This window comes from Lithobates pipiens, unplaced genomic scaffold (assembly GCF_037356315.1).
Source record: "Lithobates pipiens isolate NorthernLeopardFrog02 unplaced genomic scaffold, aLitPip1_a1.2 Scaffold_18, whole genome shotgun sequence".
In the NCBI taxonomy this organism is placed as follows: domain Eukaryota; kingdom Metazoa; phylum Chordata; class Amphibia; order Anura; family Ranidae; genus Lithobates; species Lithobates pipiens.
Genome location: NW_027507758.1, coordinates 191834313 through 191858681, shown reverse-complemented (window position 1 = coordinate 191858681; position 24369 = coordinate 191834313). Strand labels below are relative to the sequence as shown.

At 42.8% G+C, this 24369-nt stretch overlaps 1 protein-coding gene across 1 annotated transcript in view; it reads left to right on the top strand.

The window, feature by feature from the left end:
- The window catches only part of SOS1 (SOS Ras/Rac guanine nucleotide exchange factor 1), a 415017-nt gene that overhangs the window by 127042 nt on the left and 263606 nt on the right, over positions 1–24369 (top strand). The window contains exons 7-8 of the mRNA XM_077486479.1: positions 12907–13017; positions 23144–23242. Of these exons, the coding sequence (XP_077342605.1) occupies positions 12907–13017; positions 23144–23242 (210 nt within the window). The remainder of the gene's footprint in view (positions 1–12906; positions 13018–23143; positions 23243–24369) is intronic.

The following is a 24369-nucleotide window of genomic DNA, read 5'->3' as shown; positions in this document are numbered from 1 at the left end:
TGAAGGGGCAGGTGCCCCCCTTTCCTGTCACGGCCCACTCCACAAGGGCCATCGTAATGTCTTGAGCCTTTCCGACGTAAAGCAGCGACTTATTCATCTGTTCACACTTTTACAAAATTCTACAAGGTAGATGTCAGTGCATCGACTGATGCCTGTTTTGGCTGCAAAGTTTTGCAGGCAGCCATATAATTGCAATTGTACTTACATTTTTTCCTGTTTTTTTTGGTAAAAACGCAGTACCTTTTTAATGCACTGTTGCATTTGTTACCGCAGTTCTGATGCGGTTTGGAGGTAGTGACTCCCAGTTGAGTAGCACCCTTTTTTTTTTTTTTTTGTGGGTAAAAAAGTTTTCGTTGTTCGCATACACTGTTATTTTGTGGGTGAAATTTTTATACTAGTTCCCACATGCCAGTGGGTGAAGTTTTTATGCTGTTTTTCCCACCCCTCGTTTTGGCACTGCTTGGGGACGTCCCAATGGTCTAAGAGAGGAGCTGTGTCAGTCAGTGAACGTAAGAGAAAATAGGATTTTTTGTACTAACCGTACAATCCTTTTCTCTGTAGTTCACCGACTGACACAGCACACGCCCCTCCTATTTTTCTCTACGTTATACTGCTTGACGTACTGAAGCTGCAATGCAGGCTGTGGGGTTGTTACCTAAGGGACCACCCTTGGGCAGAAATAGCAAGTTCTAGTTTTATTATTACTTGTTAACATGTTATGCCTAGTCCTCTCCCGAAGTTGGAGTAACGACCCAATGGTCTAAGAGGGGAGCTGTGTCAGTCGGTGAACTACAGTGAAAAGGATTTTATGGTGAGTACAAAAAATCCTATTATTCCACACATAACTATAACTTGCCTCGTTCGCAGCTACAGTTCATAGGTGTAATCAACCCCTCGCTGTATAATACCTATATTAATAAGTACCTGCACTGCTTAAATAGGCTCAAACAATTTGATATCTCACACACTAATGTAATATACAGTTTGTCTCTTCATGTATGCAGACAATCTTTAAATGAGAAGTATGGACTATGAAAAAGCACATTATACTCACCTAGGTGGATGCAGCATTGATCCGATGCTGCATCTGTCCTCTGCTGGCTTTGAACTGAGAACTGGGCAAACACCGCTGATCGCTCAGTTCTCTGCACCCTGTGAACAGTAGAGCCGGAGACTAGCAGTCTGCGGCTCTCTGCTCTAACTCCCATGCTCACTTCAGTGCTGGGCTATGGAAGGACCAGGAGGGACTGGCTCAGTCCCTCAGCAGATTTCAGAGAGGCTAAGACAGCTGTCAGTCCAGGTTTCTGGGCAGTGGGCTTTAGCCCGTTTGGCTGAAACTGGATCACGGGAGAGCTGAAAAAAAAAAAAACTGCACTCCTGCGATTTAGAGGAGAGGTATAGCCAATATAATTGTGGCTAAACTTTTTCCTTTTAATAATTCTGCAATCTTTTCTTTACTTCACAAATGTTCTCCTCACTTTTCACCTTTTTAACGTGTTCTTATGCAACAAGCTGGACAGGCACTTACTGATGTTATTACCTCCCCATTACAGAAAGAAAGTTAATTTGGCTTTGTAGAGCACTCCTCTGATCATCTTTTTATAAGCATGATTCATTCCTTTAATGCACAGGGTCAGCAAGCTGGATCTCGTATAATGGTTTCCAGGGAGAAATACAAGACAAACTATCAAATAGCGTACACCAGTTTATTAAAAATTTATAAAAACAACAATAAGAGTGTTATACACTTACACACTTATAAAGGTGCTTACAACACTATGGTGATTGTCCTGGTATACCACAATTAACGGAATACATTCATTTTTCTTGGATATGCATCTGGTGTAAAATAAAGCAGTGTATCATTAACTACTTGCCGACCAGCCACCGTAGTTACACTGCAGCAGGTTGGCTTGGCTGCGTGAATCGCCATAGGTGTACATTGGGCTCGTAAATGGCTTTCTGTGGGTGTGCCCGTTGGCCAGCGGGGGAGCCAATCAGCGGGTCTTGCAGACTCCCACGATTGTTCCTCGCAGAGACAGAATGGGGACGTAAACGAGGCAGATCTCCCTTCTGTCAGGGGATGACACAGATCCTGTCTTTCTGCTATGCAGGAAGACAGATCTGTGTGTTGTCCCAGGCAGCCCATCCCCCATACTGTTAGTGAACACACCCAGGGAACACAGTTAACCCCTTAATCGCCCCTGATGTTAACCCCTTTCCTGCCAGTGCATATTTTTAGCACTGATCACTGTAATAATGTCACTGGTTCCCAAAAAAGTGTCAAAAATGTCAGGTGTCCGATCTGTTCACCTCAATGTCGCAGTCTCGCAAAAAAATCGCTGATCACTTCCATTACTAGTAAAAAAAAAAAAAAAATAATAATAATAAAAATGCCATAAATCGATCCTATTTTGTAGACGCTATAACTTTTGCGCATACCAATCAATATACGCTTATTGGTTTTTTTCCCTACATAAATATGTAGCAGAATACAAATCTGCCTAAATTGGGGAAGAAATTAGATTCTAAAAAAAAAAAAAAATATATTTATAGCAGAAAATACAAAAATATATATTTTTTTTCGTTTATAGCGCAAAATACCACCAAAAGCAAGCTCTATTTGTTGGAAAAAGGGGACATTAATATTTGGGCACAGCATCGCATGACGCAATTGTCAGCTGAAATACGCAGTGACGTATCGCAAAAAATGGCCTGGTCATTAAGGTGTAAATCCTTCCAGGGCTGAAGTGGTTAAATAAGGCCTTCTTCGATAAACAGTCATATCACCCTTCTGGTCCCAATAGCAAACCTCTCTTCACATCCATATTTGACATGATATATTCTGATCTTTTACCCATGCGACCAGTCACGCAATTCATATGTATGGATTTAGTTGGCCATAAGTGGTTACAAACCCTCAATAATCACTTGACCTCGGATTTTACTATAGAAAATACACTTTTTAATACTCGATCACACAACTAACTATAACTGCATATAACCTCATCTTGCAATCCATTATATTGATTCATCATCGATTTTAAATATCAAACAATGCAAAGGGCACACGCAGATGTTTGTCCAATCAGAAACAATCAAAAATATTCTTCTGCAGCCGATAACTTGGCAGAGGTGAAATCAATCATGAGTCCTTTTAGTCAGTCAGATTGAGGGTCTTTGGTTAGCAACTTTTATTCAAGTTAATCAATTTAGTTGCATTGAATGATTTTGAAAAGTTTGAAAATACCAGCGCCTGTATGGACACCAATATATCCTGTGACCACTGCTAATCTTCCTGCTTATCATCCTACTGGTCACTCTCAATTCCTAGGAAAGTTGTTTTTTTCTTTCTGACCAGTGCATTTATGAAAATTACAGGTATATTTGACTCCTCTTTATCACCGTGATATAACAATAGTAGGAAAAAAGCTACAATGGACAGATCTTGCCATTGGATGTCATCACAAATGTAAAAAAAACTAATGGGTAAAACACCCAGCCAGATTCCATACATAATGAAAATATAGATCTTGGGTGGAGTAAATCTTTTATCATGTTGCAATCTATTATTACGATTTCATGTTCCTGAAAAATATTTAAAATCTTACCCATGTTTTATTGTTGAAGTATACAGTATCTCCAACGGACAGTTGTGCTCAAAAGTTTTCATAAGTTTTCACAAGATGGAAAAAGATATAAAAAGATATCCAAAGCCTTAAATTTTCCAGTAAGTACTGGTCAATTACTTATTAAGGAGTGGAGAATTCAGGCATCTCCTGATACCAAAGCCAAGATCAGGAAGACCAAAAAATATTGTAGCCACAACTGCCAGAGGAATTGTTCAGAATACAAAGAAAAACCCACAAGTAACCGCAGAAGAAATACAGGACAGTGTGGTTGTTTTTAAAGGAGCACTATACCACAATACTTGAAAATGATCTGCATGGTCGGAATGCTGGAAAGAAGCCTTTACTCCACCAATGCCATAAAAAATCATGGTGAGGCATGTCAAGGTGTTGTCAGGCATATAGTAACCAAGATTTTTATTGGCATAGTAAAGGCTTCTTTCTGGCACATAACTGCACTGTGCAGACTATATAATGAGCCATGCGGACCAGAAAAGAACTGCCAAAAGACCTGCGTAACAAGGTAATGGCATTTTTTTTTTTAAATGGAAATGGATAAAAAAACATATCCAAAGCCTTACATTTGCCATTAAGTACTGTTCTTTCACTTACTAAGAAGTGGAAAATTCAGAAATCGCTTGATACCAAGCTAAGGTCAAGTAAACCAAGAAAGATTGCAGCCACAACTGCCAGAGGAATTGTTCAGGATACAAAGAAAAACTCACAGCTAACCTCAGGAGAAATACAGGCTGACTTTTTTTTATTTTTTTTAAGGAGCACAATTCAATACTTGATCAAAAATGATCTGCATGGTCTAGTGGCCAGAAAGAAGCCTTTACTGTGCCAATGCCAATAAAAAGCTTGGTTACTATATGCCTGACAACACCTTGACATGCCTCACCATGCTTTTTTGTGGCATTGGTGGTGTAAAGGCTTCTTTCTGGCATTAGATCATTTTCAAGTATTGTGGTATAGTGCTCCTTTAAAAGCAACCACACTGACTTTTATTTCTTCTGATGTTACTTGTGGGTTTTTCTTTGTATTCTGAACAATTCCTTGTTGCTCAGTTGTGGCTACAATATTTCCTGGTCTTCCTGGTCTTGGCTTTGGTATCAGGAGATGGCCGAATTTTCCACTTCTTAATATTTAATTAACCAGTACTTACTGGCAAATGTAAGGCTTTGGATATCTTTTTATATCTTTTTCCATCTTTATAAAATTCCATTGCTGTTACGCAGGTACTTTGTCAGTTCTTTCCTGCTCTCCATGGCTCAGTATCAGCCTGCTCAGTGCATCCACATGAGCGCTAACAATCTCATTGACAATTAGTACACAGACACTAATTGCAATTCAAAAAGCCACAGATGTGGGAAATGGGCCCTTTAATTGCCATTTAATCTGTGTGTGTCACCTTGTATATCTGTACTAAGGCCAAGCATTCCAGGGTATGTAAACTTTTGATCAGGACCATTTGGGTGATTTTTGTTGATATGATTTAAAAAGGAGCCAAACAACTATGTGATAATAAACTGCTTGATATGATCACTATCCTTAAAAGACCGTTTTCTGGCATGATAATTCATATTTTAAATATTAATGCCAAATATTTACGTATGCAAACTTTTGAGCATAGCTACTTTCTCTTTCGTTCATTGACGGACACAGCATCTTCATCTTGACCTTAGGGTTACATTGCCCCTTTAGGAGAAGACTAGGCAGAAAGTGTTAAAAACAGCAACACTTGCACAGTACCGCCCAGGGGGCGGTCCTACTGGCTATAACTTCTCACACTGCATCCAGCAGCTCAGTTTTTTTCTGCCTAGAGTAGAAGGACCTGGCTCGCGGTGGGACCATTGGTCCTGAGAATTTTTTCTTTTTTCTGCATTTTTGATTCCTGTGATCTACAATCAACAGCAGGGCAGGGTGACAGGCTGGATAATATAGATCCTGGTAGTCTCCCCAGCCTGGCCATCGAGCGTGAGCAGGCCCTAGCTATGCGATGGGTCGGCCACGACATGCCCCGTCTGATCCAGGGGCGGCCTGTGAGCTATATGCTTCGGGGCACACATATGACTGGGCTACTGCTGTCTGTGTCAGTGTGCCATGGCCCGCCCCGTACTGCTTGGGTGATGGGTCTGTCCATGGAATGCGTCCAGCAGTCCCTGCAGGAGGGGTAAGTAGGTCTCGGCAGGATGCAGGATCCTGTCTCGGCAGTCGACTAGGGGGTCTCTCATTCAACCTTTCTTCTCTCCCTTCCCTCCTCATGCTATGGGCTGCTGTGTGACTGGGCACAGGGGGGTGCGGTGCACTTACCTGGCCGGGGGTCTTCCGGGGGGGCCCTCTGGGTCCTGGCAGGGGGCTGCTCTGCGTGTTGGGGGTCCACTCATCCTCTTCCCTTTTTCTGGGCCATGGTGTGGTGTTTTCCAAGTGGGATGGCCTCCGCGGCCATTTTCCCCTTTCAGTCATTTTCTGGAAGTTCAGCTGCCATTTTCTTGGCGCCCTCATGTTTTTTGCAGAGCTGGTTGGCGGCCATTTTATAGTAGCCTCAGATAGTTTTGCCTCTAGCGCTGGGTGCTTGTTTGCTTCTAGATCTGCATGCTTTTCACACAGACACCTCGTGGATGACACCGGGGAGAGCAGACAGCAGCAGCACAGCGCAGTACCTGGATCAGGGTGGTGAGTCCTGCAGGGGGCCCCTCAGTCTGTGGCAACTAGGAGGTTGGACATTTTGTGTGACTTGCCTTAGGTCGCTAAGTGGTGAAAGGTGAGTGTGGGTCAGCATGGCGTCAGAAGCTGGCGCCTCTTCTTCCCCAGACATTCCTGTTATGGCAACTGGTTCTCTTGCAGCTGCGTTGCTTATGGACACTCTGTCGGCGGGTCTGGAAGCCTTTGTTGCCAGGATGAAAACGGCGTGCGGGCACAAGGGGGTAAAATCTAACCCCCCCACCGTCTTCTGGGGAAAGCTCTGATTTAGACTCAGGCCCCGCTGTGACAGGCGGCCCCTCCTCTGACGTGTCAGAGGATGCGGACCAGGACCGTTCTGACAGTGAGAATGAGTCTGTGTGCCAGTCAGCACAGGAAAAGTGCTTGTAGGAGCACTTATTACAGTGGTGCGGGATACCCTAAAGATGGAGGATATGGTCCCGAAATGCATGGCAGTGCGTTACCCCTTTCCTGAAGAAATGGACATCTCCGATTGTTGACCCCCCGGTATCCAGGTTAAATAGGGTAACCACGATTCCGGTGGAAGGGACTCCTGCTTCCAAGGACCCTTCTGACAGAAGGGCCGAGGCGGTTGCCTTGTCCATGTTTACGGTGGTGGTGTCAGCATTGCGGCCAGTGTTAGCCACGGCCCTGGTGTCACAGACGCTCACTGAATGGGCTAAATTGTTGCACCGTGAATTGGAGAAGCAACAGACTTCCCCTATCTGTGTGGCGTACCAGTTTGTGCAGGGTCTTAAGTATGTCTGTGATGCGGCCTTAGATACGGCCCCCTTGCTCTCTAGAGCCTCAGTATCAGCAGTAGTGCTACATTGCCTAGTTTGGCTGAATGCTGGTCTGTGGATCAGGCATCTAAGAAAGCACTGGCAGACTTGCCCTTCCAGGGAGAGAGGCTATTTGGAGCTTTGCTGGATGACATTATTAAGAATGTTACTGGGGTAAGAGTACGTTGCTCCCACAGTCCAGAAAAGGTAAGGAGCCATGCTGCAGGCAAGGGCCCTCCTTTTCTGCTCAGAAATTGATTTTTCGTCTGCCCAGGTCTGCAGGTAAGCGCTACCAGTCCAAGAAGGTACCTGCTGAGGAACAAAGCGTCCCTGGTTTCATAAAGCAAACAAGCCTGCAAACAAATCTGTTGCCGCCTGAAGGTTTGCCCCCCTCCCTGACTCTTGGGTGGGGGGGGTCGCCTTTGGGAGTTTGTGGCCCGGTGGACCTCCCTGCTTTCTGACCAGTGGGCCTGCGAACTGGTTTCATCAGGATACAAGATAAGAGTTTCTTTCTTGTACACCAAACCAAGATTTTTTTTTCCCTCCAACCTTCATCTTCTTCTGGCTCGTCGGGAAGCCCTGTTCGGGGCAGTACAGAGCCTGCTGTTGCACCGGGTAATAGTGCCTGTATCGACGCCGGAAAGGTTTCAGGGATTCTACACAAATCTGTAGTCCCAAAGAAGGAAGGGGTCCGTCCGGTCCATGACCTCAAGGCCCTCAACAGCTTTGTGAAATTTGTGAAGGAAGGATGTGGCAATCGCCATGCAAACTCTTCGAGAGGATGGTTGGGTACCGAACCTACAGAAGTCGGTGTTGGTGCCGACTCAACGCCTGGAGTACCTGAGCCTGCTTCTGGACTCCTCAGATTCGAGAGTCTTTCTCCCTTCAGACAAGCTGCAGACTCTCCAAGCTGCGGCAAAGTTGTTGGTGTTCCGCAGGTGGTAGTCGCTGCGTTTTTGCATGCGAGTCCTGAGTCTCATGGTAGCCACTTTCGGGATGGTACCGTATGCTCAATTCCACACTTGAGTCTTGCAAAAGGAGATCCTGTCCAAATGGGACAAATCTCTGTTGTCCCTGGATTGTCAAATTCGGGTGAGCCAGCTAGTCAGGGATTCTCTGCTCTGGTGGCTGAGTTCGCCAGCCCTTCGGTCCCGGAAGTCGTTCCTTTCTCTACATTGGACCGTGATCACAACAGATGCCAGCCTGACCGGTTGAGGGGGAGCTTGGGGCGTACAGTCGGCCCAGGGTCGCTGGACCCAGGAAGAATCCCGTCTGCCGATCAACATGCTGGAACTTCGGGTGATCTCTCCACAAGGTCTCCACATGGTCACAGAGGCTGCAGAGGCGTCCGGTCAAGATCCAGTCGGACAACACCGCGGCAGTGGCGTATGTCAACCATCAAGGAGGAACAAGGAGCTTGGCTGCAGCACTGGAGATCACTCGCAATCCTGTACATTCCAGCGTAGAAAACTGGCAAGCGGACTACCTAAGCCATCAGATGCTGGACCAAGGGGAATGGTCGCTACATCTGGCTGTATTTTGGCTCCTTTGCCTAAGGTGGGGCACACCAAATATGGATCTCCTGCCTTTTCGACACAATCGGAAGTACAGAGGTGTGTGGCCATGTCAAAGGATTCCTGGGCGGACGCAGCAGATGCATTAGTGGCTCCGTGGGGGCATTATCGGCTGATTTATGCTTTTCCCCCACTCAAGATTCTACCATGTCTGCTTCGCAGTATGGAGGCCAAGGGGATTCCGGTAATTCTGATTGCCCCAGATTGGCCTCGGCGTCTGTGGTACACTGCCATAGTATGAATGGTGGTGGATGTTCCTTGGCGGCTTGGTGCTAAAAGCATGGCTGTTGAAAGCCAGGTGCTACGGGACCGAGGTCTGTCAGATTCGGTAATCTCCACCATGCTGAGGGCACGGAAGTCATCTTCGGAAGATTTATCGTCATACGTGGAAGGCCTACATCTCCATGTAACAATAGATCAAAAAAATAAATACCACGCTAAACCTAAATCTACACTAGTACAACTAAAAATCGCTGCAGCTCAGTTTTACAAGATACACGTAAACACAATAAGATAACAAAAGGGAAAAGCCACGCACATACATAAATACTGTAAATAAATTAAATATAAACACCTATGAGTTATTTATTTATTATTGCAATAATAGTAAGAAAAATTGATCTACCCCTCTAATAAATCAAACATAACCTAATTTATAAAAAGAATTATAGTAACAAGTGTGAATAATGAAATTCGAAAAATCCCAGTGAAGTGAAGTCCAATAAATGAAAAATAGTCCAGTGAGAACTTAATACCTGAAAAAATAGAAAATTTTAAGTTAATAGTAACAAAAAAATAAAATAAAAAATATATATTAGTGATAATAATAAAAAAATAATGGTAATAATGATTGAAATGATGTGAAAAAATAAAAAGTGTTCAGTCTTCTGTGCAAACAGAAAACACCAAGGATCGTGACCACTACCACACAAAATATGCGCTAACCAAAAGGCAAGCGATTTCATGCCCATAGTCAATTTCCACAGCACCTCCTCAGACTATGATCACAGTAGACTCCCTTATTAAATCAAACAGGCCGGGACCGTCAACAGCAGCACGTGAAGCAGAAAGGCAGTACTCAGGATCCCAGGGAAATGGAAAGAAGACTCACCATAGCATAATTCCATATGACAAATTTAAAAAAAATGTAAAGAAATAAACTTGCGTAGAAAGCAGTAAAAGCGCCCATAAAAAATGCCGTCCGGCATGCAGTCGCCCATTCAGCCTACATGTATCGCGATGACGTCAGCACGTCTCCCACCCGATGTACGTTTCGTCGTAAAAAGCTTATTCACGTGTGAGGAGATGGTGTGGCGTACGCGCACATACGCAGTTTCCAGGATCCTGTTGTTTTTTGCAGCGAGGAGTGGATCAGAAACTTGTCTTAAGCACCATTAAGAGGCACATATCTGCTTTGGCTGTCTTTTTTCAGTGACCTTTGGTGACTCATTCATTGGTGAGTACGTTTGTTTGGGGGGTTCGACATGTGGCCCTTCCGGTTTGACCACCGCTACCTCCGTGGGATTTTAATCTGGTGCTCTCGGTGCTTCAGAAACCCCCGTTTGAAAACATTAAGGAGATCCCCTTATTGACACTCTCTCAAAAAGTAGTCTTTCTAGCGGCTGTTACATCTGCCAGGAGGGTTTCTGAGTTGGCGGCCTTATCTTGCAAGTCTCCCTACTTGATCCTCCACAAGGATAAAGAGGTGCTGCGACCGCAGCCTTTGTTTCTGCCAAAGGTTGTTTCGGCCTTTCATCTAAATGAGGACATTGTGCTTCCGTCCTTATGTCCTTGGCCGTCACACCCCAAAGAGGTGGTTTTGCATTCCTTGGACATGGTCCAGGCTCTGCGGTGTATCTGTCTGCTACATCTCCTTTTCGTAGTTCTGGCTCTGTTTGTATCGTGGCTTGTATTGGTGGTGAAGGGACTAGAGGTCTCGTCTGCCACCATTTCTTGGTGGATCAGACAGATTGTGGTTCAGGCTTATGCTATAAGGGGACGGGTGCCTCCCTTTCCTGTCATGGCACATTCTACCAGGGCAATTGGTGCCTCTTGGGCTTTTCGACATCAAGCGTCTGTTTCTTAGGTGTGTAAGACGGCGACCTGGTCATCCGTTCAAACTTTCACCAAGTTTTACAAGGTTGATGTGAGCGGATGCTTGCTTCGGCCGAAAGGTTTTGCAGGCAGCTGTTTAACCACTTCGCATCCAGGCCAATTCTGACATTTCTCTCCTACATGTAAAATTCCTAATTTTTTTGCTAGAAAATTACATAGAACCCCCAAACATTATATATGTTTTTTTTAGCAAAGACCCTAGAGAATACAATGGCACTCGTTGCAACTTTTTATCTCGCACGGTATTTGCGCAGCAATTTTTCGAACACGTTTCTTTTTTTTTCATGCTTAAAAAAAAAAAAAAAAACAGTAAAGTTAGCCCAAATTTTTTGCATAATGTGAAAGAGGAGGATACGCCGAGTAAATCGATACCCAACATGTCACGCTTCAAAATTGCACGCGCTCGTGGAATGGCGCCAAACTTTGGTATTTAAAAATCCCCATAGGCGACGCTTTAAATTTTTTTACTGGTTACATATTTTGGGTTACAGAGAAGGTCTAGGGCTAGAATTATTGCTCTAGCTCTAACGTTCGCGGCGATACCTCACATGTGTGGTTTGAGCACCGTTTTCATATGTGGGCGGGACTTACGTATGTGTTCGCTTCTGTGTGCGAGCTCACGGGGACAGGGGCACTTAAAAAAATTTTTTTTTTTTTTTTTTAGTTTTACACTTAAAAAAAAAAAAGTAAACATCCCTTGTAATAGGAATATGGCCCGATCTGACCTATTTACAGTGAAATATGGCGTCAATAAGACCCCATATCTTACCTCTAGGTTGGGAATAATAATAAAAAAAAAAAAACGATCCTGGCTTTCTAGCCAGATCGGCGCCGTTAATTTGAATACCGAGGCCGGGCGTGACGTCATAACATCGCGCCCGGCCTCCGAACGATCATAGAGACTCCGGGGACAATCTAGTCCGCCGGAAATCTCTATGATTACTTGCTGGGGCCGGCGGATCCTGAGACTGACTCACCGATGGAAACAGTGAGTCGGTAGAAGCACCGGAGGGCGGCGGGAGGGGGGGGGCGTCCCCTCCCGCCGCCCGTAAGAACGATCAAGCGGCGTAACAGCCGCTATGATCGTTCTTATGGTGCAGGGAATCGCCGGCTGAAAACGGCAATATCTGAATGATGTCTGTGGCCTCAGGCATCATTTAGATATAACCACTGAAAGCCCATGACGTTAATAGACGTAGTGTGGGAACCAAGTGGTTAAGGTTGCAACTCCTCCGTTGAGGAGCTCTGGTTGTTATGGATGGAGTTGTTTTCTTGCTGTTCCCACCCCTCATTTTTTTTTTACACTGCTTGGGGATGTCCCTAAGGTCAAGATGAAGATGCTGTGTCCATCAATGAGCGAAAGAGAAAATAGGATTTTTGCACTCACCATAAAATCCTTTTCTCTGAAGTTCATTGACGGACACAGCACCCACCCCTCCTATTTATGCTTGTACTGCTTTTGACTAACTGAGCCGCTGGATGCTGTGTGAGGGGTTATAGCCAGTAGGACCACCCCCTGGGCGGTACTGTGCAAGTGTTGCAGTTTTTAACACTTTCTGCCTAGTCCTTTCCTAAAGGGGCGATATAGCCCTAAGGTCAAGATGAAGATGCTGTTTTACGGTGAGTTTGGCTTCTGTGTGCCTTTGAGAAGATTCCCCTTTACTTATGTACTGTAAACACAACAGCAAGTAAGAGGAATGATATCTCTTTAAGGTGGGGGAAATACCTTTTTTATAAAGGTGCAACTAAGCTATTAACCAGAATGCATTGCCCCTCTTTTTGTTCTGGTGGCAAATCGGAGTTTTGGATTCTCCCTCACTTTCATTTCTAGTAAGTGTAGCCACCAGGACAAATGGTAAAAGTGAATCCCCATAACTGGGATACAGGCCACATTAAAAATCTAACTTTGGATGTAAACCTTTTACCGCTTTATCAAAAAAAAAAAAAAAAGTTTTGACATTTAATATACTTTAAGAGTGTTTCACAAAGTATGATAGTTATTTTGAATAGCATTAAACTTGTTAAAAGCAATATGAACAGTGTGATTATTCAGCTGTATATAGTGCATTTAACTATGCTTTATCTTACTTTGTCTCCTTATAGGAATTAGCTTTTGACCCATATGAGTCTTATGCTCAGGATATTCTTCGACCAGGTTTTCATGATCACTTCCTTAGTCAACTTTCAAAGCCTGGTGCTGCTCTTTATTTACAGGTAATACAAGCTGTTCAGGGGACAAGATATAAATTGAACTTGTAGCTCTTTAAAATTTATATTGTAACTTTTTCATCCTGTCTGATATATTCTGTTCAAAGTTATCTCATATTATGTGATAACCATATGGCGTTTGTCTGTAAAGGAAACTTGTGCAGAAAGAAGAACATAGACTGCCATTGTTAACCTTATCCTGAAAATGCTACTTTCCTGGCTGTCTTGCTGAACCAGTGATAGAAAGCAGATGGAATCCTCTGATTTGCTTTACACTTGACAATAAGCGAGACAGCCACGCAACCAGGTTTTTAGAAGTAGGTCGGCAATGGTACTAATGTATAACTTTTAGCGCAGTTACTTTACAATTCTGTAAAGCGGGCATTAAAGGATTGACTACTGAAAAGATTCTGCTTCCTTCAAGATCATTGTTCTGTGAGCATGTCTGTAGACAAGTGTTCCAGTATCCCACATGTCTCTAGACCAGTATCCCAGTTGTGGGACAAGTAGTATCCCACATCCGGTGGTTCAAAGCCACATAAACTGGGGGGACTGTAGTGACACCATTATTGTACATAATAATGATGGATGGATATTTGGAATAATGGATGACCTTCACCAGCACACCTTCCCTATGTTTAAGGAGTAATTTTGAAAAATATGACAGTCATCTAAAACAGTGGTCATCAACCCTGTCCTCGGGGCTCACTAACAGGCAAGGTTTTATGCATTACCTTGGGAAGATGCAGACTAGAATACTGCAATCACCGAAAAGCAAATGATATCGCCTGTGATGTATTTCAGTTATCTTGCAAACCTAGCCTGTTAGTGGGCCCTGAGGACAGGGTTGATGACCACTGATCTAAAAGACCAACATTTCAGGATGATGACATATAAAAGAAACTGCATAATTATAAATAAATCATAAACAATTTAAAAAATACCGCTGTATCAGTTATGACATCATCATAATGTCCGATTCTAGTCTAAATGTTGTAATTAAAGACCATGTTAACAAACAATAGTATTAGGTATATAAACAAAAGTGCTTTTCTTTATTTTGGGCGGCACAGTGGTGTATTGGTTAGCACTCTTGCCTAGCAGTAAAAACGGTCGCTGGTTCAAATCCCAACCACGACACTACCTGCCTGGAGTTTGCATGTTCTCCCTGTGCCTGCATGGGTTTTCCTCCAGGTACTCTGGTTTCCTCCCACACTCCAAAGACATGCAGGTAGATTAATTGGCTTCTGTCCAAAAATTGTCCCTAGTATATGAATGAGGACCTTGGATTGTGGGCTCCTTGAGGGTAGGGACCAATGTGAGTGTGCAATGTACAGGGATTGGGACAATTGTAGACACACACTCAGGTTGAACTGGATGGACTGGTGTCTTTATTCAACCTTACTGACTATGTAATTTTCTTTATAGTGAGCAAATTCTGCACACTATATTTTGGGATTTGCAAACCATCTGCTCAGGTGCCAAGTTGATGCCTGAACTTCCTGACACAAGTCAGCTGCTGTCAGAATTCACAATTATTTTACAAAAAAATCTACAACTGGTCATAGAAAGAATTCTACATCATTGCATAGCTGCATAGCTGATGCATTTGAACCCAGAACTGTGTTGATGGAAATACATGAATGCTGCATAGCCTAACATACACATTATCATTGTGACAGTGTGTCCTGATGGAAGCTAACGGATGCCGCCACCATTGCAGTGCAAAGTGCACCCACCCAATGGGCAGTGCTAGTGGAAGGTAATAGAAGTTGCTAAATAACTTCAACACCACATACTGAAGTAGGTCAGGAGAATACTTGTAGGTCTGTTTCATACAAGCTTCAGCTTGTATAAGAACATTGTGCACAGCAAGCTTTGACAAAGCATTTTCAGAGTTTTCAACAAGCTTTCTTGAAGCTTTTAAAGTATTGTTCGACACCAGTTTTTAAATGTTGAGCACAGAACCTAATGAGAGTGTTGATTGCCACTTTAAGCAATCTGCTAGCAGGCTTTGAACATGCTTCAAGAAGTATAAGGGCGGGAACTGAGTCATGCCTTTTCCTTGTGCCCCACAACAAAGTCTTAATAGTCATTGAGAGGGCACCCCCACTTATCAAAGTGGGGAGATGTCTGCTGGCCTTTGCAGTGTCTTACTGCAGTTATGCAACAATATTGATTTGTTGCCCCTCACTTTTAGTCTGTCCACTGCACCTCGGGGCTTCACTAATGTGGTATACCCTGGTGTTGCTCTGCTGTGCTGCCAAGGCATCCCCATAGTGGTATATCTGCATGACCTTTTTCCAAAGAGCAGTCCATGAAGGTTTTGTGAACCTATAGACTGCAGAACACCCAGTAATTCTGTTACGTCCGAAACGTCCAGAAGTTAGCAATGGAACTGTCACATTATTTGGATTATTTCAGACTTCTCTTAGATACAACCCTGTCCAAGGTCTTCTTTCCCCTGAACAAATTCCAGACTTGTTGCTCCCATGTATAGGCTCTTGACTCCAGCAGCCACTGGGCTTAGCGTGAGTGTTTTGGGCCTGATGGCTTCCTTCCAGGCAGTTTCCTATGCCCAATTTCATTGCAGGATGCTGTAACTCAGCATTGTGGCAATGTAAGACAGACAGGCTGTGGATCATCCCTTACACCTGACCTACAGGACCAGGTTTTTCCAGGCATGATGGGTCTCCTGTTCAGTGCTGGACTTGGGGAAATGTTTTGAGACATTTTCACACTGGAAGCCAGACTTTTGGGCCAGAGAGTAGTCCTCGATACCAATCCTGGTAGAAGGGACTTGGTCAATGGAAAAAGCTTGTCTCCTGACCAATATTCAGGAACTCGGGACACTTTGGTTATACCTTCAATGCTGGACCTCTCATTTGTGAGCTAACCCAACCAGGATTTAGACAGGTGTCATAGTGGTGGCTTGCATCCACAACCCGGGAGGAGCCAGAGTCTCACAGCTTATGGAGAAGCAGATCTGATTCCATCTTGGACAGAACTTTACATTCCAGCCCTGTCCACCATGCACCTCCCAGGTGTGTAAAATTGGCAGGTGAACTTCCACATTCTTCAACTTCTGGGTTCCGAAGAATTGTCTCTTTACCCCAAGGTGTTTCAAGGCATTGCAGGTGGGAAAGACTACATAGTAGGTGATGTTGAAAATACACAAGTCCATCAAGCCCAACCTGTGTGTGTGCTTTTATGTCAGTATTACATATCCCTGTATGTTGTGGCAGTTCAGGTGCTTAATCTATTTAAATTATTGATGCTCCCCACTAAAACCACTGCCTTACCGCTATTACAGTAAAGATCCCTCTACGCAGTTTAAGGTTAAACTGGTTCTCTTCTAATTTTAGTGAATGGCCGCGTGTCTTTTTAAATTCCCTTTCACTGAAAAGTTTTATCCCTATTGTGGGGTCACCAGTATGGAATTTGTACATGGAAATTATATCCCCTCTCAAGCGTCTCTTCTCAAGAGAGAATAAGTTCAGTCTTCATAACCTTTCCTCATGACTAAGGTCCTCCAGACCCTTTGTAAGCTTTGTTGCCCTGTTGGTCCTTTTCCATCGTAGATTCCCCCAGAGGTTCTCTTCCCCACCCCCCACACATAGATTGCATTCCTATTTTTGCCACCCAAATGCATTATTTTAAATTTTTCTACATTAAACCTCATTTGCAATGTTTTTGCCACCACATTAATTTGTTCCGATCTTTTTGCAAAGTTTCCACATCCTGTGGAGAAGTTATTGCCCTGCTTAGCTTAGTATCGTCCGCAAATAGAATTTGAACTGTTTACCCCATTCTCCAGGTCATTTATGAACAAATTAAATAGGATTGGTCCCAGCACAGAACCCTGGGGGACCCCACTACCCACCCCTGACCATTCAGAGTACTCCCCATTTACCACAACCCTCTGAACTTGCCCTTGTAGCCAGTTTTCAATCCATGTACTCACCTTATGGTCCATGCCAAGGGACCTTATTTTGTACAGTAAACGTTTTATGGGGAACTGTGTCAAATGCTTTTTCAAAATCCAGATACACCACATCTACGCGTCTTCCTTTATCTAGCTGGCAACTCACCTCCTCATAGAAAATTAGTAGATTGGTTTGACAACGATTCTTCATGAATCCATGCTGATTACTGCTAATGATACCTTTCTCATTACTAAAATCTTGTATGTAGTCCCTTTATCATCCCCTCCAAGAGTTTACATACTATTAATGTTAGGCTAACTGGTCTGTAATTCCCAGGGATGTTTTTTGGGCCCTTTTTAAATATTGGTGCTACATTGGCTTTTCTCCAATCAGCTGGTACCATTCCAGTCAGTAGACTGTCAGTAAAAATTAGGAACAATGGTCTGGCAATTACTTGACTGAGTTCCCCAAGTACCCTCGGGTGCAAGCTCTCTGGTCCCGGTGATTTATTGTTAAGTTTCCCAAGTTTAATTTCATTTCTGTCCTCTGTTAACCATAAAGGTGCTTCCTGTAATGTGTCGTGAGGCTAAACACTGCAGTTTTGGTTAATGAAGCTCCCCGATTCCTTCGGGAAGACTGAGGAAAAGAATAAATTCACTACCTTGACATCTCCCCATCCTTTGTAACCAGATGTCCTTCTTCATTCTTTATGGGGCCAATATGGCCTATCCTCCCTTTTTTACTATTTACATACTTTTGCTCTCCTCTGCTATGTGTCTTTCGTGTTCTATCTTAGCCATCCTTATTGCACCCATATATTTCTTGTTGCATTCTTTATAAAGTCTGAATGCTGACGATGATTCCTCAACCTCGTATTTTTTGAAGGCCTTCTCCTTTGCTTTTATATGCATTTTTACATTGGAGTTAAGTCATCCAGGACTTTTGTTCGCTCTTTTAAATTTATTACCCAATGGGATGCATTTGCTAATGCCTTTATTTAATATGCTCTTAAAGCAAACTCATCTCTCCTCTGCGTTTTTTGTTCCTAATATTTTATCCCAATTTATGCCTTCTAGCAAGGTTCATAGTTTAGGGAAGTTTGCTCATTTGAAATTCAGTGTCTTTGTATTTCCCTTATGTTTCCTATTTGTGTGATTTATACAGAAGCCAATTGACCTGTGGTCACTGTTTCCTAAATTGCCCTGTATTTCCACATCTGTGATCAGGTCTGTATTGTTGGTAATCAGTAGATCCAGGAATGCTTTATTTCTAGTTGGTGCGTCTACCATCTGACCCATAAAATTGTCCTGTAAGACATTTAGGAACTGGCGAGCCTTAGATAAATGCGCTGTTCCCTCTGCCCAGTCTATGTCTGGATATTTAAAATCCCCCATTCCGATAACACTTCCCATCCTTGCTGCTAATCCAAATTGTGATAGCAGATCAGTCTCCCCTTCCTCCCTCAGGTTAGGGGGCCTATAGCATACTCCCAGTATTATTTTCCCCTTAGCTTCATCCCTTTGGAGCTCTACCCATGAGGATTTCACCTCCTTCCTAGCACCCTTAGTGATGTCATCTCTCACATTCACTTGTACATTATTCTTGATATATAGGCATACCCCTCCCCCTTTTTTACCCTCTATCCTTGCGATAAAGGGTATATCCTTGAATGTTTGCCAGCCAATCATGAGAGCTGTTGAACCAGGTCTCTGAAACTCCCACAAAATCTAAATCCTCCTTGTACAATAGTATCTCTAGTTCACCAATCTTGTCCGCCAGACTCCTGGCATTAGTGAACATGCCATGTAGTGTAGACCGGTCGCATATTATCCTCTTAAGGGGTGCTCCGAGATGGCGACTAGGACTTGCTACTATACTTACCTTGGGTTTATGTGCTTTGGTCAACCTACCAATACTACCCGCTCTTACTATCTCTGCACCCCCCCCCCATCGCCTGGTTTAAAAACCCCTCTAACTTTTAACATCCTCATTCCCAGTTGATTTGCACCCTCCTCATTTAGGTGCAGTCCGTTCCTTCTATGGTACTTGTTACCGACTGAGAAGTCAGCCCAGTCCCCCAGGAACCCAAACCCCTCCTTACTACACCAGCTCTTCAACCACTTGTTTACTTCCCTAATCTCCCTCTGCCTTTCTGGTGTGGCTCAATGTACTTGTAGTATTCCTGAGAATACTACCTTGGAGGTCCTTTTCCTCAATTTAGCTCCTAAGTACCTAAAATCGTTCTTTAGGACACTCCATCTACCTCTGACTTTGTCATTGGTGCCAACGTGCAGGAAGCAATAGAAAGAGAACAGGATACTTTCTCATATAATTAAATGGTACATCAGGCACATATCAAGAATATGTGTTGGGGTAACAAACACTTTAAACCCCCCATAACACCCCCCCCCCCCCCCAGGTTTTTGTTTTCTACTTAGTTCATTTAGCAAGCGGTAAGGGGTCCTAATTAAAAAAAAAAAAAAAAAAAACCTTGCTTGGAGTGCAGGGTGTGCTTGTTAATAAACATGAGATTATGATGACCCTAAAGAGTATTTGTATACCTCTGTTGTGCATGGGGGATACTCTGTGTAGTGCAATAGACGTCTTTGTTTAAGTGCATCCTAGTAGGCAGTATATGGCCATGGGGGGGTCCCTATTTTAATACCTGCCACTGAGCTTCAGCCACTGATCAGTTTATTCTGATTCGATGGGGAGTCACTGTCATAAGAGTGTCCCAGTGGGGGGAATTCGTCCATTCGCTTCCTTTTTGTGGATGGAGAAATCTGTATGGTGAGCTTAAAAGATAACATATTGGTTCTTATTGATGTAATGCGCACATGTTTAAAGCTGGAGCAACCTGTGTCTGAAACCACTACTTGTTACTAGTCTAGCCTCCAAAACCTTTCCAGTGCTTTCCTTGAACCTAATCTGTAAATGCCTCCCTTTTGAGAAGTGGGCCTTTACAGTTGTCGATTTATTTATTTTTGCCTTCAAGCACCGACTGTTTGGATTGAAGATGTTTCAGTGTGTAAGGATCAGGTTAACAAGTGACTGGAAGACCTTTCCAAATCCTTGTTCTCCCCAGGAGACCCAGCCATGTAACCATCTATAGCTGTCATGTCTATTTGACAGACTTTAGGGATATGGACTTTGGGAGTATATCCAACAAACCTACAAAGTTTAAGTCATTGCCAATGTTTCGGATATGAAAAGTTTTCTGCTCAAACCTGTTTCACTAACCAAAGCCAAAGGGGTCATTTGTCCCGTCTTGAATCTTGGGCAACTCAATGTCTTCAAATAAAAAAAAAAAAAAAAATGCAAGGAATTCATTAGGTCTGCTGTTGCCTCCCTTCATTGTGGAAACGTTCTATCCTTTGTGGATATCAAGGATGTGTACTTTCATGTCCCCATGTTTCCAGCACATTGACAGGTCCTGCAATTTGTTGTGGGCAAAAAATATTAGTTTGTAGCCCTTCCATTTGGTCTGCCTTTTGCGTCCCAAGTATCCACCAAGGTACTAGTCTCATAGAGGGATAATTTGATGTGCTTCCGTTGAGAGAACAATTGCCTCAAACTCTGTCATGCAATGTCTGACAGACTGTCCATTCTCTAAAAATTTCTCATTCTCTGCTCCCAGATATGGATTCTACAGTCCAGGAGCCGCCCAGCCCTCAAATTTTGCATGAGTAGCTCCATTGCAGGCAGCCCTATTTGCTCAATCCCACTCCAGATCATTGCACCTCAACACTCTTATCAACTGCAGACAATGCTTTAAAGTGAAGTTTTGACCAAGGCACAATGTTCTCTGCTTCTGTTTCCATGCTATGACTTCTGGTTCCTCCCTGATAATTGTTCCATGTGGCTCTGTCAAACTGAATCCTGATCAGATGTCCCTGCAACGTAAAGATAAAGCATTGAAGGGACAACCAGATGGCTCAGTGTTCCAGAACGTTGATGGAAGCTGAGCTGTTTTCAGCATTCAAGACCCTTGAATGGTCATTGAATCTTCTGGAAGAATGAAAGGAAGGATTTAATCAACCTGAGCCACCAGATCAGATAACCTGGTCATGGGTGTCAGATGCATTGGCCGGTCCAGAGATTGCACCTGATGGTTTACATGCATATAGCATAGAAAAAAATAGTTTCCGAATGCTCTAAAATATGGTCATTAACTCCAGAATGTGCGGGGGCACATTGGCTATCATATAGCTGTATGCAGTGGCAAATTGCTACTGAAACTAGTGTTTGTTTTTTTTTGTGCCCATGTGCCTAAGTAATTGCAGATATGTAAAGTATATGGACCTCCCATTCCCTGCATTTAGGGGTCTCTTACGTAAACCTTCAACTGTTAACTGGTTGTTTTTTTTTTTTTCAAAGTTTCTTTTCCCTGACATCACGAGGTCAAGAGTTAGGTATGCTAGATTTAGTTTTTTTTTCTTTTTGTTGACCACCTTAAGCTGTTGGTCTAAGTTATTTCTCCTGTTCAGGTAATTGTTGTCCCACCTGTTTGCTCCCTAAAGTAAATGATTGGTTATCATCCACTTGCTAGTTGGGTCCTTCGCTCTGTCCTAGTCTGGAACACCAAATTGATCCTCGTGTAATTCTCTTGATACTGACTATTTCTAACTTTGACTTTAAGGTCATTATAGGAAGATTCCACATCTGTATGATCACTCAGAGGCTTTTATGTTCCTCAATAGATAATAAAGAATATTTCTGTACTTTGTACTGTAAAATCTTTTTCTTAACATTTGAGGGATACAACTCCCACCCCTCTTTGTAATTGGGCATTTTTTTATTGCTTGTTCACAAAACTGGGGCATGACTGGGGCATGAATGGCTTGGTTATATTGGCTAATGTTCTTTGTCAATGTGCACACTTCCTGTAGGGAAGTGCTTAACGCAAGAAAAAGATTTTATGGTAAGTACAAACGTAACTTTGGTTTACAGTTTTGAGGAAATAAACTGACCCTGTTCTTTTTTTCCATCACTACTACACCCCCCCCCCCTTTCAATTCCATTTGTCCACAGGGAGCAATATAAATGCACATTCTAGTATGGGGAGAGGGGTTGTGTAATGGAGAGAGCATATATACCTTCTGTTGGTACATGAAATTAACTTAGCCCTTTGGAAGTTCAGACTGGAAATATAACTTGAGATTACACAAGGCTGATTTTTTTTTTGTTCTTAAGGGAAGGGAAAGTAGGTTTAGGGTGTTTTGGGTGTTTGAGGATGGAAAAAGAACCTGCGTGGGCAAAGCACAGTTTCTCTTTTTTAAATCTTTGGCCAGGCTATGGACTTTCAAGTATTTTTAAATATTAACAAACCAGTAAAGGAGCTTTGAAATAACTCTTACATATGTAGCTGCAGGCTCTGTAGGATAATCCTCATAATTTAAAGAATAAGCACTGAAGTTGAGCAAGTCGAGTCTATCATCAGATTAGCACACCCTGATCCCCAGTGTCTGCAGGTACAAAGCTCATTTACTGGGTTGCTATTAATATGTAAAATGGTTGAATATCCATAAAATTTCTGTAGAGATGCATGCATGTATATTACTGTAAAATGAAAGGACCAGATTTGGGAAACTGTTGGTGAGGGTAATTTTCATCGAGAGATCATAGTAACAAATTCATTTCTTTGAAACTGTGATTCCCTTAAAATGTCGCTGAAACCCTCAACAGTAAGATCTGTATATGCAACATAGCATGCTTGTTATACTCACTGTGGAACTTAAGGGGTTAATCCTTTGCATTGTGTTAAAAAAAAGCTGTTTTATCCTGTATGCACAGATCCTTCCCTCCTGTGTTGTCTGTGGAAAGCCAGCTAACACAGGTAGGGTAACCAACCTGCACATGCTCAGTTGTGTCTTTTATGGTGGAGAGAACATTTACTTGTTCTCAGATATAGTCAGGTCACATGATATTGGCATCACACGTGTGTGTGTGTGTATACAGGCTGCAGTGGAAATCTGTTCCTATCTGAACTCTCAGCACTGGAGAAACTGTGCAGTTTATCGCTGACCGTGGTATACAGATCAGCCAAAAAGGTATATAGTGGCAGTATTTTAATGTAAAAAGATGATTTATAAGCTGGGGATTAACTATTTTCAAATTACTGGGTTTAGTAACACTTTAATCATTCAGTTATATATGTTATGAAGTTTTTTTTAATGTCACATTCTTTTTCTCTATATTATTTACAGTCTATAAGTGAAGGTTTTAAAGAAGCTGTGCAATATGTTTTGCCTCGGCTACTTCTAGCTCCTGTTTACTACTGCCTGCACTACTTTGAATTCATTAAGGTAAGAGGGAGTTTTAGGGAGTTTTATTTTATTTATTTTTTTTTTATTTTTTTTTAATCTGTAAATAATTTGATAAAAAATTGTTAAAGAGAAACTAAAGTCTTGCTTTTTTTCTTTAAAAATAACAAATATGTTATACATAAGTGCTCTGTGCAGTGGTTTTACACAGAGCAGCCCAGATACTTCTCTTCTCGGTGCTCCTGGCCCCTCACTCCTGTCCAGTGCCCCCACAGCAAGCGGCTTGCTTTGGGGCATCCGACCCAAAGCACAGCTTTGTGTGTCCATTCAGGCACGGAGCCGTAGTCCGGGTCCAACCCTTCTCTCTCTCTCTCCATTGGCTAACTGACTTTAACAGCAGCGGGAGCCAACTGCATCATTGCTGTCTCAGCCAATCAGGAGGGAGAGCCCTGGTCGGCCGAAGCATTTGTGCACATTACTGGATTGAGATGGGGTTCGGTAAGTATTAGGGGGCTGCTGTACACGGAAAGCTTTTTATCTTAGTGAATAGAATGCACGAAGATAAAAAAAAACCTTCTGATTTTACAAACACTTTAGTTTAGCTCATTGGTTTATGGTTATAGGTTTCTGCATATTATTCTTACCTATATATATAAAAATAATTTTTAAATATTCCAATATTTATCAGTTAATTAATCCATGGCAATTTTAGAGGCAGACCGATTGCATGCAGCGAAATATGCCTACATGTAACTTTATTCTAAACCAAGTCATTTGTGCATGAGGGTTGCTTCCCAATTTAAGCCATACTCTGGAATAAGGTATTGACTTTTGCTCTGCTATGCTCCTGGGCCATTCAGCAAACCAATGGCTAATTAACTGCACATTTTCCCCCAGTATGCAGGTTACCAAGCTAATTTCAAGTCCTCCACTCAAAGTATCTAGGATCAGCACTGGAACAAAGAAGATAATTTAGTGATCAGTAAGCTGCCTGAGCTGGAAGGTCTTTTAGATAATCTGGACTTCTTAATGTAGATATTTTCCTTCGGATATTTGTTTTCCCGGTCCTATACTGTATATCTAAACTGCTTACTTTGGACAATATTTTCCTTTAGGTATTTGTTTTGTTGGTCTCGTATATTACCACAGAACTATGGTGATTGTGACAC